The sequence below is a fragment of the Eubalaena glacialis genome, chromosome 3 (assembly GCF_028564815.1).
Source record: "Eubalaena glacialis isolate mEubGla1 chromosome 3, mEubGla1.1.hap2.+ XY, whole genome shotgun sequence".
NCBI lineage: Eukaryota > Metazoa > Chordata > Mammalia > Artiodactyla > Balaenidae > Eubalaena > Eubalaena glacialis.
The window spans coordinates 88,163,779-88,179,943 of NC_083718.1; the positions used below are offsets into that span (position 1 = coordinate 88,163,779).

The window sequence follows — 16,165 nt, forward strand, 5'->3', positions numbered from 1 at the left end:
AAATATGTGTTGATAGATTCAGCTGCCATTATCCTAGGTGGATCTGTGGTCTCCTATCATTCTTTTTCAAAGGCAGAATTTCAATAGTACACAAAATAGAATTATATAACAGAACATCCCCATCTTTGTCAGCCACATTCAACATTTATCAACTTATGGCTGAAATTGTTTTACTACAATTCCACCCACTCATCTTTTCCTATATTATTTAAAGCAAATCTCAGACATCATATTTCATCTGTAATTATGCCAGTATGTTTCCCTAAATGAAGACTCTTTCTGAAAGTATTATCATAGCACTACAATTATTCATAAATCAATTTAAAATCTTTAATATCATAAAATAGTGTTCAAATTCACAGTTATTGTTTTTAAGTTAGTATCCTTTCTTGGGAGCCAAATAAAATCCACAAATTGTAATCAGTAGGATATGTGTTTAAGTCTTTACATATATGTTTACCCTCAGTTCCTTCCTTCCTTCCTTCCCTCCTTCCCTCCTTCCTTCCTTCCTTCCTCTCTCTCTCTCTTGCTCTAGCTCTCTCTTGGTCTCTTGCTGTCCTTTTTTTTTTTTTTTCAAATCATTCATTTGTTGAAGAAACTGAGCTGTTTGTTCTGTAGCATTCCTGCAGTCTAAATTGAATACCTGGGTGTACTTTAATAAATTCTCTTGTCCTCCATATTTCCTTTTTGGTGGTAGAATCTAGAGCAGTGCTGTAATAAAAAGAAAATGCAAGGCACATATGTAATTTAAATTTTTCTAGTAGCCACACAAAGCTAAAAAAGTACAATCACACAATAATATAAATATGATCTATTCAATACATAGCTAGTTAATGCTACACAGTAAAGGAAACATAATTCTACCAAAGTTTTAAAGTTGTGTTTAATAGAAAAATATAGTGCATGTCTTCAGTTTTTAAGTTTACATTCACATGAATTATAAATTAAATATAATTAAAATCCAGTTCCTCAGTCCCACTAGCTACATTCTAAGTGTTCAACAGCCATATATGTCTAGTGGCCCCTATTTTGGACCTGGCAAATACAGAGACTGATGAGATTCACATTTGCTATCTTGGCAAGACTACCTCAGAAGTGGTGTGTGCTCTCTGATCAGGAGGCACATCAAGTCCTGTGTGTCTCTTCTAATAATAATAGCAGCCCTCGGAGTTCAAGGCCTAGATCCATTAACTGATTATGTGGAGTAAAATGGTGATATTCCATGGTCATGTATTATTTAACTGGAACACTTGTATAAAAAGAAACTTCCCCTAAATACTACATACTGTTTAATTATTTAGTGGTACCCTCTGTAAAGAAAACTGCAGCTTAATGAGCAATTCCCCAAGCATCCTCTGTGGTCACCAGTTAGTTTCTTTTATTTCTTTTTTTTTTCCCCCTGTGCTCATATGAATTCAAAGTTTCAAACACATTGAAGTATTTCAATTCATGGCAATATAGTCTTTACTGATACTCCAATTATCCTCTCTTTCAGCAGTGAAAGTGACTTTAAGCTGGCTCCTTCATCCTTTTGATAAGATCCTAATAGTCTTTGAGAACTTTCCTGATATCAGTATGACAAGGTGCTTCTGTCTCATCTTGAATATTTTCTGCCCCTGACTTGGACTCAGTCATTTCTCTAAGAATCTCTGGCTTCTTTTTGTGCAAAACATTATTCTCAAGTCAAATTGTGTAACCTAAAGATACTCATTGGAATTGGTTTATTTCTAGATCTTTCCATTGGACATAGCTAGCAAATACATATTCATATTTGTATGTATTCATGTATTCACATATATCCACATTCACAATTCAAATTCAGAACTACAGGCTTTTTATTGAACATCTATCTTTCATCTGAATCTCTTTTCTCTAATACCAGTATTTTTGTTTTTAAGGACACTGAGACTAATAGAAATACGATATTTCATACAGTCTCCTTTGCTTTTTCCCACATTATATGGACAAAAGGATAAAGAAATACTAACAATGCCAATAACAACACAATTGAGGAAAGCAGTTTTTTATTCTGTCACTGTCCTGGGGTATATATAAATTATTGTGTTTTATAGCCTCTTGGGAGAGTTCTTATCCATATGCTTGTTCCACAAAAGGCATACACAGGTTCATTTGTTACACTGTGTTTTCAATGTCTAGAGGCGACATTTAAACAATTTAATTTTATAATGATAAAAAAAATGAATGTGGTTCCCAACTCAAATCAAACCAAACAAGGCATATTCACTACGGTCTAGCCTTGACTATAAGATCTGCACGTGTCTCAAAGGCCTGGGTGGAGGTGGGTCAGGGATCCCTGCTCTCCTCAGACGCCGGAATCCTTGGCCTTCCTCCTCCTTCTGGCTGAGCTTGGGATGAAAGGACGAGGTTTCCTGGAGTCAAGGTTCAAATCTTAGCCTAACAGCGGCTTTCCGTGTCCAATGGAGACTTAGAAGCAAGAAATTCTGAATAAAATGGGAATAAACTGGAATAGGATCAATTAAAATTCTGAATAAAATAGGGCACCTGAATACAATACAGTACTTCCCATCCAGGTCTGGAACCCTCGACCCGAAAGCTAAGACGCTGTCACCCTGGCTGCTCAGCGACGTCACAGCCCCGCCCCGCGACCATTTACTCACAGGGACAACCGCGCAGTTAGTTACAAGACTTGCGGTGCGAAGCTCCCTTGCGGGGCAGGACTCAGTGGGCGCAGCCTCTGCCTTTTGCCCCCGAGACTCAGGGTGACCCGACGAGGGGGTGGCACTGGCTCGGTCGGTGCGCCCCTGGGCGGCGGGGCCGGGGACTCCGATGGCCCGCGACAGGCAGAGTCGCCAGGGTCCAGCGGGGACGCCGCGGGCTCGTCCCCCCCACCTGCCCGCCATGTCCGCGTGGACCGCGCCGCTGGGAGCAGCCGGTTTTCCTCAGGAGGAGGCGGCAGAGCGCGGGGAACGCGGCTGCGAGGCGCGGGCGGCGGCAGGAGGGTCGCGGGTCCGGGGAGCTTCCTTCTCGGGACCCAGACGGTCGGGTCCGAGAGCAGGACTGAGGAGGATGCGGGGGCGGGAAAGCGCATCCAGGCAGCGCGCATCTGAGGCGCGAGGTCGCTTTCGGGAGGAGACCGAGTAAAAGACGGCTGGGCGCTGCCTAAAGGGAAAGGTCCCACCGAGATTTGAACTCGGATCGCTGGATTCAGAGTCCAGAGTGCTCACCATTACACCATGGAACCCTCTGCCGGCCGTACCGCTGCTGCCACCGCTGAGCCAGGCCGCGCACAGCCCCGCGGGCCCAGGAGCGGCCTCCCGCCTGGCGCTCTCGTCACCACGCCCCGAGCTCGCTCCCTCCGCGACGCCAGGAGGCGCCTGACTCGCCTTGCCCTCGGCCATCTCTTCAGGTTTGTTTGTCGTGGAATGAGATGAAATCCATTCGGGGTGAGCGACAGGGAAGGGCTTTTAGGGCTCCCCCAAATCCACCTGCTCTGCCGGCATTTCTAGAGTTTTCTGCCCTGAGGTAAAATTCCCGCGAGGAAAAAAAAAGGTTCCTTTCCTCTTCTTTCCAAGTGTCCTCTTCCCGCTGCCCTGGGAGCTCTGAAGACCCTCAGAACAGCCCTTGGGACTTCGTGGGATGTCCCCTCCCTGGGCCCCAGGTCCAAGGGTAGAATCGCTGGGTGCTGGGGGCTTTGCTGGGGGATCCGGCCGCACACGTCGCACTGCGAGCACCCAGGGCAGCTCATGGCCTTCCAGGTTGTGTAACGCAAGGTCCCCTGCTGAAGGCGCGGTGAGGCCAAACAAAGGGAAATGCTGGAGTTTGAAGCAGAGAAAGGTTTATTGCAGGGCCACGCACGGAGAAAGGGGACTCCTGCTCAAAAGACCCAAACTCCCTGATAGGTTGTGAGGCAGGAGATAGATGGGCTCCAGGCTACACGTTTAAAACTGGCCTCCTGTTCACACTTCCGGGGGTGAGAAGAAGATGGGCTCCAGGCCCGACATTCATTACCAGTCCCTTGTTTTTTCTTTTTTTCCTCTTTGCTTTTGTTTTTTTTTTTTAACATCTTTATTGGAGTATAATTGCTTTACAATGGTGTGTTAGTTTCTGCTTTATAACAAAGTGAATCAGTTATACATATACATATGTTCCTATATCTCTTCCCTCTTGCATCTCCCTCCCTCCCACCCTCCCTATCCCACCCCTCTAGGTGGTCACAAAGCACAAAGCTGATCTCCCTGTGCTATGTGGCTGCTTCCCACTAGCTATCTATTTTACGTTTGGTAGTGTATATATGTCCATGCCACTCTCTCACTTTGTCCCAGCTTACCCTTCCCCCTCCCCATATCCTCAAGTCCATTCTCTAGTAGGTCTGTGTCTTTATTCCCGACTTGCCACTAGGTTCTTCGTGACCTTTTTTTTTTCCCTTAGATTCCATATATATGTGTTAGCATACTGTATTTGTTTTTCTCTTTCTGACTTACTTCACTCTGTATGACAGACTCTAACTCCATCCACCTCACTACAAATAACTCCATTTCGTTTCTTTTTATGGCTGAGTAATATTCCATTGTATATATGTGCCACATCTTCTTTATCCATTCATCCGATGATGGGACACTTAGGTTGCTTCCATGTCCTGGTTACTGTAAATAGAGTTGCAATGAACATTGTGGTACATGACTCTTTTTGAATTATGGTTTTCTCAGGGTACATGCCCAGTAGTGGGATTGCTGGGTCGTATGGTAGTTCTATTTTTAGTTTTTTAAGGAACCTCCATACTGTTCTCCATAGTGGCTGTATCAATTTACATGCCCACCAACAGTGCAAGAGTGTTCCCTTTTCTCCACACCCTCTCCAGCATTTATTGTTTCTAGATTTTTTGATGATGGCCATTCTGACTGGTGTGAGATGATATCTCACTGTAGTTTTGATTTGCATTTCTCTAATGATTAATGATGTCGAGCATTCTTTCATGTGTTTGTTGGCAATCTGTATATCTTCTTTGGAGAAATGTCTATTTAGGTCTTCTGCCCATTTTTGGATTGGGTTGTTTGTTTTTTTGTTATTGAGCTGCATGAGCTGCTTGTAAATTTTGGAGATTAATCCTTTGTCAGTTGCTTCATTTGCAAATATTTTCTCCCATTCTGAGGGTTGTCTTTTCGTCTTGTTTATGGTTTCCTTTGCTGTGCAAAAGCTTTTAAGTTTCATTAGGTCCCATTTGTTTATTTTTGTTTTTATTTCCATTTCTCTAGGAGCTGGGTCAAAAAGAATCTTGCTGTGATTTATGTCATAGAGTGTTCTGCCTATGTTTTCCTCTAAGAGTTTGATAGTGTCTGGCCTTACATTTAGGTATTTAATCCATTTTGAGTTTATTTTTGTGTATGGTGTTAGGGAGTGTTCTAATTTCATACTTTTACATGTACCTGTCCAGTTTTCTCAACACCACTTATTGAAGAGGCTGTCTTTTCTCCACTGTATATGCTTGCCTACTTTATCAAAGATAAGGTGACCATATGTGCATGGGTTTATCTCTGGGCTTTCTATCCTGTTCCATTGATCTATATTTCTGTTTTTGTGCTAGTACCATGCTGTCTTGATTACTGTAGCTTTGTAGTATAGTCTGAAGTCAGGGAGCCTGATTCCTCCAGCTCCACTTTTCGTTCTCAAGATTGCTTTGGCTATTCAGGGTCTTTTGTGTTTCCATACAAATTGTGAAATTTTTTGTTCTAGTTCTGTGAAAAATGCCAGTGGTAGTTTGATAGGGATTGCATTGAATCTGTAGATTGCTTTGGGTAGTAGAGTCATTTTCACAATGTTGATTCTTCCAATCCAAGAACATGGTATATCTCTCCATGTATTTGTATCATCTTTAATTTCTTTCATCAGTGTCTTATAATTTTCTGCATACAGGTCTTTTGTCTCCTTAGGTAGGTTTATTCCTAGATACTTTATTCTTTTTGTTGCAATTGTAAATAGGAGTGTTTTCTTAATTTCAGTTTCAGATTTTTCATCATTAGTGTATAGGAATGCAAGAGATTTCTGTGCATTAATTTTGTATTCTGCTACTTTACCTAATTCATTGATTAGCTCTAGTAGTTTTCTGGTAGCACCTTTAGGATTCTCTATGTATAGTATCGTGTCATCTGCAAACAGTGACAGCTTTACTTCTTCTTTTCTAATTTGGATTCCTTTAATTTCTTTTTCTTCTCTGATTGCTGTGGCTAAAACTTCCAAAACTATGTTGAATAATAGTGGTGAGAGTGGGCAACCTTGTCTTGTTCCTGATGTTAGTGGAAATGGTTTCAGTTTTTCACCATTGAGGACGATGTTGGCTGTGGGTTTGTCATATATGGCCTTTATTATGTTGAGGAAAGCTCCCTCTATGCCTACTTTCTGCAGAGCTTTTATCATAAATGGGTGTTGAATTTTGTCAAAAGCTTTCTCTGCATCTATTGAGATGATCATATGGTTTTTCGCCTTCAATTTGTTAACATGGTGTATCACGTTGATTGATTTGCATATATTGAAGAATCCTTGCATTCCTGGAATAAACCCCACTTGATCATGGTGTATGATCCTTCGAATGTGCTGTTGAATTCTGTTTGCTAGTATTTTGTTGAGGATTTTTGCATCTATGTTCATCAGTGATATTGGCCTGTAGTTTTCATTCTTTGTGACATCTTTGTCTGGTTTTGGTATCAGGGTGATGGTGGCCTCGTAGAATGAGTTTGGGAGTGTTCCTCCCTCTGCAATATTTTGGAAGAGTTTGAGAAGGATAGGTGTTAGCTCTTCTCTAAATGTTTGATAGAATTCGCCTGTGAAGCCATCTGGTCCTGGGCTTTTGTGTGTTGGAAGATTTTTAATCACAGTTTCAATTTCAGTGCTTGTGATTGGTCTGTTCATATTTTCTATTTCTTCCTGGTTCAGTCTCGGCAGGTTGTGCATTTCTAAGAATTTGTCCATTTCTTCCAGGTTGTCCATTTTATTGGCATAGAGTTACTTGTAGTAATCTCTCATGATCGTTTGTATTTCTGCAGTGTCAGTTGTTACTTCTCCTTTTTCATTTCTAATTCTATTAATTTGAGTCTTCTCACTTTTTCTCCTGATGAGTCTGGCTAATTGTTTATCAATTCTGTTTATCTTCTCAAAGAACCAGCTTTTAGTTTTATTGATCTTTGCTATCATTTCCTTCATATCTTTTCTATTTATTTCTGATCTGATCTTTATGATTTCTTTCCTTCTGCTAGCTTTGGGGTTTTTTTGTTCTTCTTTCTCTAATTGCTTTAGGTGCAAGGTTAGGTTTTTTATTCGAGATGTTTCCTGTTTCATGATGTAGGCTTGTATTGCTATAAACTTCCCTCTGAGAACTGCTTTTGCTGCATCCCATAGGTTTTGGGTCGTCGTGTCTCCATTGTCATTTGTTTCTAGGTATTTTTTGATTTCCCCTTTGATTTCTTCAGTGATCACTTCGTTATTAAGTAGTGTATTGTTTAGCCTCCATGTGTTTGTATTTTTTACAGATCTTTTCCTGTAATTGATATCTAGTCTCATAGCATTGTGGTCGGAAAAGATACTTGATACGATTTCAATTTTCTTAAATTTACCAAGGCTTGATTTGTGACCCAAGATATGATCTATCCTGGAGAATGTTCCATGAGCACTTGAGAAGAATGTGTATTCTGTTGTTTTTGGGTGGAATGTCCTATAAATATCAATTAAGTCCATCTTGTTTAATGTATCATTTAAAGCTTGTGTTTCCTTATTTATTTTCATTTTGGATGATCTGTCCATTGGTGAAAGTGGAGTGTTAAAGTCCCCTACTATGATTGTGTTACTGTCAATTTCCCCTTTTATGGCTGTTAGTATTTGCCTTATGTATTGAGGTGCTCCCATGTTGGGTGCATAAATATTTACAATTGTTATAGCTTCTTTTTGAATCGATCCCTGATCATTATATAGTGTCCTTCTTTGTCTCTTGTAATAGTCTTTATTTTAAAGTCTATTTTGTCTGATATGAGAATTGCTACTCCAGCTTTGTTTTGATTTCCATTTGCATGGAATATCTTTTTCCATCCCCTCACTTTCAGTCTGTATGTGTCCCTAGGTCTGAAGTGGGTCTCTTGTAGACAGCATATATATGGGTCTTGTTTTTGTATCCATTCAGCCAGTCTGTGTCTGTTGGTGGGAGCATTTAATCCATTTACATTTAAGGTAATTATCTATATGTATGTTCCTTTTCCCATTTTCTTAAATGTTTTGGGTTTGTTATTGTAGGTGTTTTTCTTCTCTTGTGTTTCTTGCCTAGAGAAGTTCCTTTAGCATTTGTTGTAAAGCTGGTTTGGTGGTGCTGAACTCTGTCAGCTTTTGCTTGTCTGTAAAGGTTTTAATTTCTCCATCAAATCTGAATGAGATCCTTGCTGGGTAGAGTAATCTTGGTTGTAGGTTTTTCTCCTTCATCACTTTAAATATGTCCTGTCACTCCCTTCTGGCTTGCAGAGTTTCTGCTGAAAGATCAGCTCTTAACCTTATGGGGATTCCTTTGTGTGTTATCTGTTGTTTTTCCCTTGCTGCTTTTAATATGTTTTCTTTATATTTAATTTTTGATAGTTTGATTAATATGTGTCTTGGCATGTTTCTCCTTGGATTTATCCTGTATGGGACTCTCTGTGCTTCCAGGACTTGATTAACTATTTCCTTTCCCATATTAGGGAAATTTTCAACTATAATCTCCTCAAATATTTTCTCAGTCCCTTTCTTTTTCTCTTCTTCTTCTGGGACTCCTATAATTCGAATGTTGATGTGTTTAATGTTGTCACAGAGGTCCCTGAGACTGTCCTCAATTCTTTTCATTCTTTTTTCTTTATTCTGCTCTGCTGTAGTTATTTCCACTATTTTATCTTCCAGGTCACTTATCTGTTCTTCTGCCTCAGTTATTCTGCTATTGATCCCTTTTAGAGTATTTTTAATTTCATTTATTGTGTTGTTCATCGTTGCTTGTTTCCTCTTTAGTTCTTCTAGGTCCTTGTTAAATGTTTCTTGCATTTTGTCTAATCTATTTCCAAGATTTTGGATCATCTTTACTATCATTATTCTGAATTATTTTTCAGGTAGACTGCCTATTTCCTCTTCATTTTTTAGGTCTGGCGTGTTTTTACCTTGCTCCTTCATCTGCTGTGTGTTTTTCTGTCTTCTCATTTTGCTTATCTTACTGTGTTTGGGGTCTCCTTTTCGCAGGCTGCAGGTTCGTAGTTCCCGTTGTTTTTGGTGTCTGTCCGCAGTGGCTAAGTTTGGTTCAGTGGGTTGTGTAGGCTTCCTTGTGGAGGGGACTAGTGCCTGTGTTCTGGTGGATGAGGCTGGATCTTGTCTTTCTGGTGGGCAGGTCCACGTCTGGTGGTGTGTTTTGGGGTGTCTGTGAGCTTTTTATGATTTTAGGCAGCCTCTCTGCTAATGGGTGGGGTTGTGTTCCTGTCTTGCTAGTTATTTGACATAGGGTGTCCAGCACTGTAGCTTGCTGGTCGTTCAGTGAAGCTGGGTCTTGGTGTTGAGATGGAGATCTCTGGGAGATTTTCGCCATTTGGTATCATGTGGAGCTGGGAGGTCTCTTGTGGACCAGTGTCCTGAAGTTGGCTCTCCCACCTCAGAGGCACAGCTCTGATGCCTGGTTGGAGCACCAAGAGCCTTTCATCCACACGGCTCAGAATAAAAGGGAGAAAAAATAGAAAGAAAGAAAGAGGATAAAATAAAATAAAGTAAGATAAAATAAAATAAAGTTATTAAAATAAAAAAATAATTATTAAGAAAAAAAAATTTTTTTAAGTAAAAAATAACAACAACAACAAAAAACAAACGGACAGACAGAACCCTAGGACAAATGGTGAAAGCAAAGCTATACAGACAAAATCTCACACAGAAGCATACACATACACACTCACAAAAAGAGGAAAAGGCAAAAAAATAATATATCTTGCTCCCCAAGTCCACCTCCTCAGTTTGGGATGATTCGTTGTGTTTTCCGGTATTCCACAGATGCAGGTATATCAAGCTGATTGTGGAGCTTTAATCCGCTGCTTCTGAGGCTGCTGGGAGAAATTTCCCTTTCTCTTCTTTGTTCGAACAGCTCCCGGGGTTCAGCTTTGGATTTGGCCCCGCCTCTGCATGTAGGTCGCCTGAGGGCGTCTGTTCTTCGCTCAGACAGGACGGGGTTAAAGTAGCAGCTGATTCAGGGGCTCTGGCTCACTCAGGCCAGGGGGAGGGAGGAGTAGGAGTGCTGGGCGAGCCTGCGGCGGCAGAGGCCGGCGTGACGTTGCACCAGCCTGAGGCGCACTGTGTGTTCTCCCGGGTAAGTTGTCCCTGGATCACGGGACCCTGGCAGTGGCGGGCTGCACAGGCTCCCGGGAGGGGCGGTGTGGATAGTGACCTGTGCTTGCACACAGGCTTCTTGGTGGCGGCAGCAGCAGCCTTAGCGTCTCATGCCCATCTCTGTGGTCTGTGCTGATAGCCGCGGCTCGCGCCCGTCTCTGGAGCTCCTTTAAGCAGCGCTCTTAATCCCCTCTCCTCGCACGCCAGGAAACAAAGAGGGAAGAAAAAGTCTCTTGCCTCTTAGGCAGCTCCAGACTTTTTCCCGGACTCCCTCCTGGCTAACCATGGCACACTAGTTCCTTCAGGCTGTGTTCACGCCGCCAACCCCAGTCCTCTCCCTGCGATCCGACTGAAGCCCGAGCCTCAGCTCCCAGCCCCCGCCCGCCCCGGCGGGTGAGCAGACAAGCCTCTCGGGCTGGTGAGTGCTGGTCGGCACCGGTCCTCCGTGCGGGAATCTCTCCGCTTTGCCTTCCGCACCCCTGTTGCTGCGCTCTCCTCCGTGGCTCCGAAGTTTCCCCCTCCGCCACCCGCAGTTTCCGCCCGCGAAGGGGCTTCCTAGTGTGTGGAAATCTTTCCTCCTTCATAGCTCCCTCCCACTGGTGCAGGTCCCATCCCTATTCTTTTGTCTCTGTTATTTCTTTTTTCTTTTCCCTACCCTGGTACGTGGGGAGTTTCTTGCCTTTTGGGAGGTCTGAGGTCTTCTGCCAGCGTTCAGTGGGTGTTCTATAGGAGCAGTTCCACGTGTAGATGTATTTCTGATGTATCTGTGGGGAGGAAGGTGATCTCCGCATCTTACTCTTCCGCCATCTTCTCCCCTCAGTGCCCCTGTTTACATTTCCTGAAGCAAGAGACAAACGGGCTCCAGGACTACATATTTATGACCGGACTCCTGTCTATATTTCGAGATCTGCACCTCAATATAAAAACCAGCAACAGAAATAGGGTAAATAACCAGACATTGGACATTTTTTATGGCAGGGGCAGAGTAGGACTAAACCCTGTTAAAAGATCAAGTGGTCATACATTTCCCATCCTTGGGGCAAGGGAAACATTGCACCTTGGGGGGTCAAAAAGGAGGGGGCACCACCCCATAATATGTGATGCTAAGGGCTCTGGGCTGTAATCCATTTTGGAAAAAAAGTTGCTCACGTGTGTTGGGGAGCGTCCTAGGGCAGGTCAGGTGTGGAAAAAGAAACCAGATAATTGGCCCAAGGTAAACAACGACCCGGAAGAACTGCCCGGTATAAATGACTTAATGGCCTCTTTACTGCGCTCCTCATTAGGGAGGATGCCCACGCCCACACCCTTTCTCTCCGGGCGGGCATCTCTGCCTTGCTTCTATCTTCACTAAACAGTTTCTCTGTGTGCTTTCCCACTTGTTGTTGTGCTATGTCTCTAATAATAAACTTTGTACCTGTTTTTACAGTTTTACCTCCATGAGAAATTCATTTTTCACTGGGGGCAGGAGCCAGGGGTTGTAGTGGCTAAGATTCCTAGTTTTCATCCAGGCTACCCAGGTTCAATTCCTGGGCAGGGAATTAAGATCTTGCTTCACGCCCCCCGCTCACTGCTGCCTCTCAGAGATCAGTTTCAGGGAAGAGTTTTTATAGGCAAAATTTGGGGTGGGGGGTGGCTGCAGAGTGTGTGACCTTCCTCTGACTGGTTGGTGGTGAGGTGACAGGGTGGTGTTCTAGGAATCTCAATCAGCCTTCTGGTTCCAACCAATCTGGGGTCCAGGTTCTTGCGCCCACTGTGAATTTACCATCCTCCCGACCTGGGTGGGTCCCTAGTTCCTGTAGAAGACCTCAAGAGACCTGTATCAGATAGTTATGTATATTCCTTGAGGAGGAAACTGCACCCTGCCCCATGGCTGCATTATTGTTTCTTGACTGCCTTTCCTTTGTTTCTGCATTTCCTCAGTCCTCTGATTAGTAACTATTTGAATCTGCCCTTCGGAACTCAGTGAGGAGGCTGAAACCTTTTTCCTACAAACAAGAAATGGGGGGCATGGAAAGGCTTTTGGACATGGGAGATCCCCACAGGGTCCTGCTCCATTTCAGTGCCCCGTTTTCTTTGGTACTCCTCAGTCTTGAGAGGAACAAAGGTGTTAGACAAGAAAAGGAATAATATTTTTGATAGGTTAAAAATAAACTCCCCAGAGGAACTTGGTGTTAAGGGGATGTGTTTTCAAGGTGTGGCCAGGTGTAATCCTGTTATAGGATTTGGGCTTTAGTTGGGTGATTTGTGGGAAGATGGGAGGAAGCAGGGTTTGCTCCATATTGAATATTGTTAGCATGGGCAATTGTATGATTGGAATAAGAAAGTAACAGTCATTTCCTTATGAAAAGAGGAAGATGTTTAAAATTCTGTAGGTTGCACAGTGACCTTGTTTTTCTCTGTGACTGGACAAAATCCTGAGGTAGCCTGTCTGAAGTTGATATTCTGTATCTGAGATTGTTTATTTCCAACATGAGAACAAATCAGTCAGGCTGTGAAATCCCTATAACAGAGAACAAGAAAAGAGAGCACTCTGGTCTTTTAAGCTGTAGGTGCAAACCTGACTGGGTATCAGAGTGACTTTAACAAAGTTTCTGGAATTTTCTGTAGCTCAATTTCTCACTTAAAAATGGGACAAATAGGAGTTCTTCCTACATGGGTTGTCCTAGGTTTTAAATGAGAAGTGCAGGTAAAGCATTAAGCCCAGTGCCTGGCACATAGTAAATAATACATGTTAGCTTTTATCAGTCCATCACTCTCAGCATTTTTATCATCTGCCTTATTCTTCTAAATAACTGCAGACCCTTTCAGGGTATGAATGGATTATTATAAATAAATGTTCTCCAGTTGATGGACATGAAATTGGCTCCAGTGTTTATTTATACACATAATACTGCAGGGGACATCTACATGTCTATATCTAATCCAGTAATATCTTGGTATACTCTGGGGATTGGTTCCAGGACCCCTGTTCATACTGCAGATGCTCAAGTTCGTTATATAAAGTGGTGTAGTGTTTGCATATAACCTATGCACATCCTCCTGTATACTTTAAATCATCTCTAAATTACTTAAGTTAAACACCTAATACTATGTAAATTCTAGGCAAATGTAACAGGGAAGAGCCAATTTTGACTCCATGTTGGATCTGTTTCTTTGACTTTGGCCTTTGCTTTTCGTTGCTTTTGTTATTATAATCATACATAATGGCCTGACTCAGGGAACTCTACCCACCTGTGAATGGCTGCAATAAAGAAGAAATTAACACATCCCCTCCCTGAGGCTGGCCATTCCAGGAGATGTTTTGCAAGACTGATGGTCTTTTTACTTCCTCACCGCTTCTCCCTCTCTGATTCTATAAAAGAAATGGGCATCCAGACCCCGATAAGATAGTTATTTTGAGACACTAGTCTGCCATTTTCTCATTCGGCCAGCTTTCCAAATAAAGTCATATTCCTTGCCTCAACACCTTGTTTCTGATTTATTGGCCTGTCATGAGGCGAGCAGAGTGAGCTTGGACTTGGTAAAGCAAATACGCCCAACAAATTTAAGTTTTGCTTTTGGAACTTTCTGGAAAATTTTTTCTGAATATTTTAATTCATGGTTTGTTGAATTTTTGGAGGCCCAACCCATGGATACTGAGGGCCAACTATTTTGCATCACCGCTTGTGTATTTCTCTAATAGCTATTCCTGTAAAGGCAATTGCTCGGTTTAGAAATATACTTGTACATACATATCTAATTTTGCTAATGCCTGCCCTATTTCCTTGAAAAGATGCTTTACCAATTCATATTTCCAATCATTTATGAGAATACTCTTTTTCTCCACACTTGCCACACGGAATAGCTTCTGTACCTACCATTTATTTTTGACAACAATCAACCCCTTATTGAGAGATTTCTTCAAGTGAGTTCACACTCATTGACTTAAGTGACATTCTGGAAAAGCTTAAATCATATGATTTTTCTCTGTTCTCTTCTATTTTTTTTTTTTTTTTTAATTTTAGTTTTTTATTTTTGGCTGTGTTGGGTCTTCGTTACTGTGCGAGGGCTTTCTCTAGTTGTGGCAAGCGGGGGGGCCACTCCTCATCGCGGTGCGCGGGCCCCTCACTATCGCAGCCTCTCTTGTTGCGGAGCACAAGCTCCAGACGCGCAGGCTCAGCAGTTGTGGCTCACAGGCCCAGTTGCTCCACGGCATGTGGGATCTTCCCAGACCAGGGCTCGAACCCGTGTCCCCTGCATTAGCAGGCAGATTCTCAACCACTGCGCCACCAAGGAAGCCCCCTCTTCTATTTTTTGACTACTCTATTTTCTCAGGTAATCTGAGCCAAGTGCAGTGCAAATATATCACTGTTGCTTGGTGGCTGTTGTTGCCTGCTGGGTTTGATGCTGAGCAGGGCCCTGTGGGACTCCTGGACACAAAGCCTTTCTGTGTCCCCCATTTCTTTGATTACAGGAAATAGCCTTCATTCAGGCTCCATGACCTTTCCGGACTTCCAACGGGCAGATTCAAGCAGTTGCTAATTAGGGAAGGGAGGGGATGTGAGATCAGGGAGAAACAGTCAAGAGAAACAATAGTGAAGCCTTGGGGCAAGGTCCTGGTTTTCCATCCAACAGATACACACAAAGATATCGTGGAGCTGTTTTTCGGATACTTGAAACCCCCTCCACAAGGGAGAAGTTAAGGATTAACGATGTTATGCTGCCCACAAGCACGTAGACCCCACACCAGTTGGAACCTGAAGGTTGATGATGCTGACTCCTACTTATCTCACCACCAACCCATCAGAAGAATGTCCCCAAGCTGATCACGCCCTCTTTGAACAATTATTATAAGACCTCTCACCATCCTCTCCGGAGGTGGAGGTGGGGGTGGGGTGGGTGGGGCACAGTTTTTGAGGCGCTAGCCTGCTGTGTTCCCTCTTTGCCTGGCAAAGAAATAAAGCTACTGTTTCTCTTTCCTCCGAAATTCTGTCTCCGTATTTCTATTCAGCACCGGGGTACCGAAGCCGAGATTTCACGCATTATGTTTGGAAGGAAGTCACTCTATGCAGCCTACACTTAAGGAATGGGGAGTTATGCTCCAACTCCTGAAGGGCAGAGTATTTATGTAAATTGTTTCAAATTCTTCCGTATGGGAGTTTTCTCTATTCTACCCCTCTTATTATTCTATCACTTATTTATATCAGTATGGACTCATGGGTATTTTTTATACTTTATATTATAGTCCAATACTAGGTAATTTATATTGTTGTTCAAATTGTTCCAGCTTTGGCCATTGGAACCACTTTCAGTTGGTTCCTGTGTCCCTGCGACATACCCTCATCAGTTTGCTTTTTGAGCACTTCCTTACTTTCTGGCACTACAAGAAAGCATTTTTTTTTTCTTCTATAATATAATTGGGAAAATGATATAACCTCTCAATATAATTACAAAAGCAAGATGTTGTAAATTGATGAATATTAATACACATTCATCCGTAACTAGGGCTTTGTATCTTGAGTTGTTTTGAGTTCACTTTCCTATTCACATCTTACTTTTACCTTGGTTTAGAATTTAACCAATGATTTTTTTTGGTAACCTTTCATATTATAAGTAAAATGAGAGCGTCAATGAACTTAGACTTACATGCCTTTTATTTAAAGAGGAAACTGGGGTACTTATTACTGATAACTAGGAATTATATTATCAAAAGACTGTTAATTCAAAAAACTTCCATGCTGAAAGAGGTAAATTTATATGTTAAAAGAAGGAAATGAAAAAGAAGCGGCTTTCAATTTACTTTTGAACTAGAATAGTCTGCAGATTAAAAGATATTAGGTCCATT

The 16,165-nt window shown here is 42.4% G+C and overlaps 1 protein-coding gene and 1 non-coding gene across 2 annotated transcripts; both read right to left on the reverse strand.

Moving 5' to 3' along the window:
- Positions 1-2,355: 2,355 nt before the first annotated feature.
- On the reverse strand, positions 2,356-3,306 carry LOC133088243 (actin nucleation-promoting factor WASL-like). The gene is made up of 2 exons (XM_061186090.1): positions 2,640-3,306; positions 2,356-2,390 (listed from the first exon to the last, which is right to left on the reverse strand). Exon 1 carries the CDS (start codon positions 3,083-3,085, stop codon positions 2,660-2,662), a length of 426 nt encoding a protein of 141 aa, XP_061042073.1. The 5' UTR covers positions 3,086-3,306; the 3' UTR covers positions 2,356-2,390; positions 2,640-2,659.
- On the reverse strand, positions 3,152-3,223 carry TRNAQ-CUG (transfer RNA glutamine (anticodon CUG)). Its single transcript has one exon. It is a non-coding gene; the product is annotated as a tRNA-Gln (tRNA).
- Positions 3,307-16,165: the final 12,859 nt, after the last annotated feature.

What these genes read in the sequence shown, in the direction of transcription:
- LOC133088243 (XM_061186090.1), bottom strand. Translation starts at nt 3,085, where the DNA reads ATGCGCGCTGCCTGGATGCGCTTTCCCGCCCCCGCATCCTCCTCAGTC.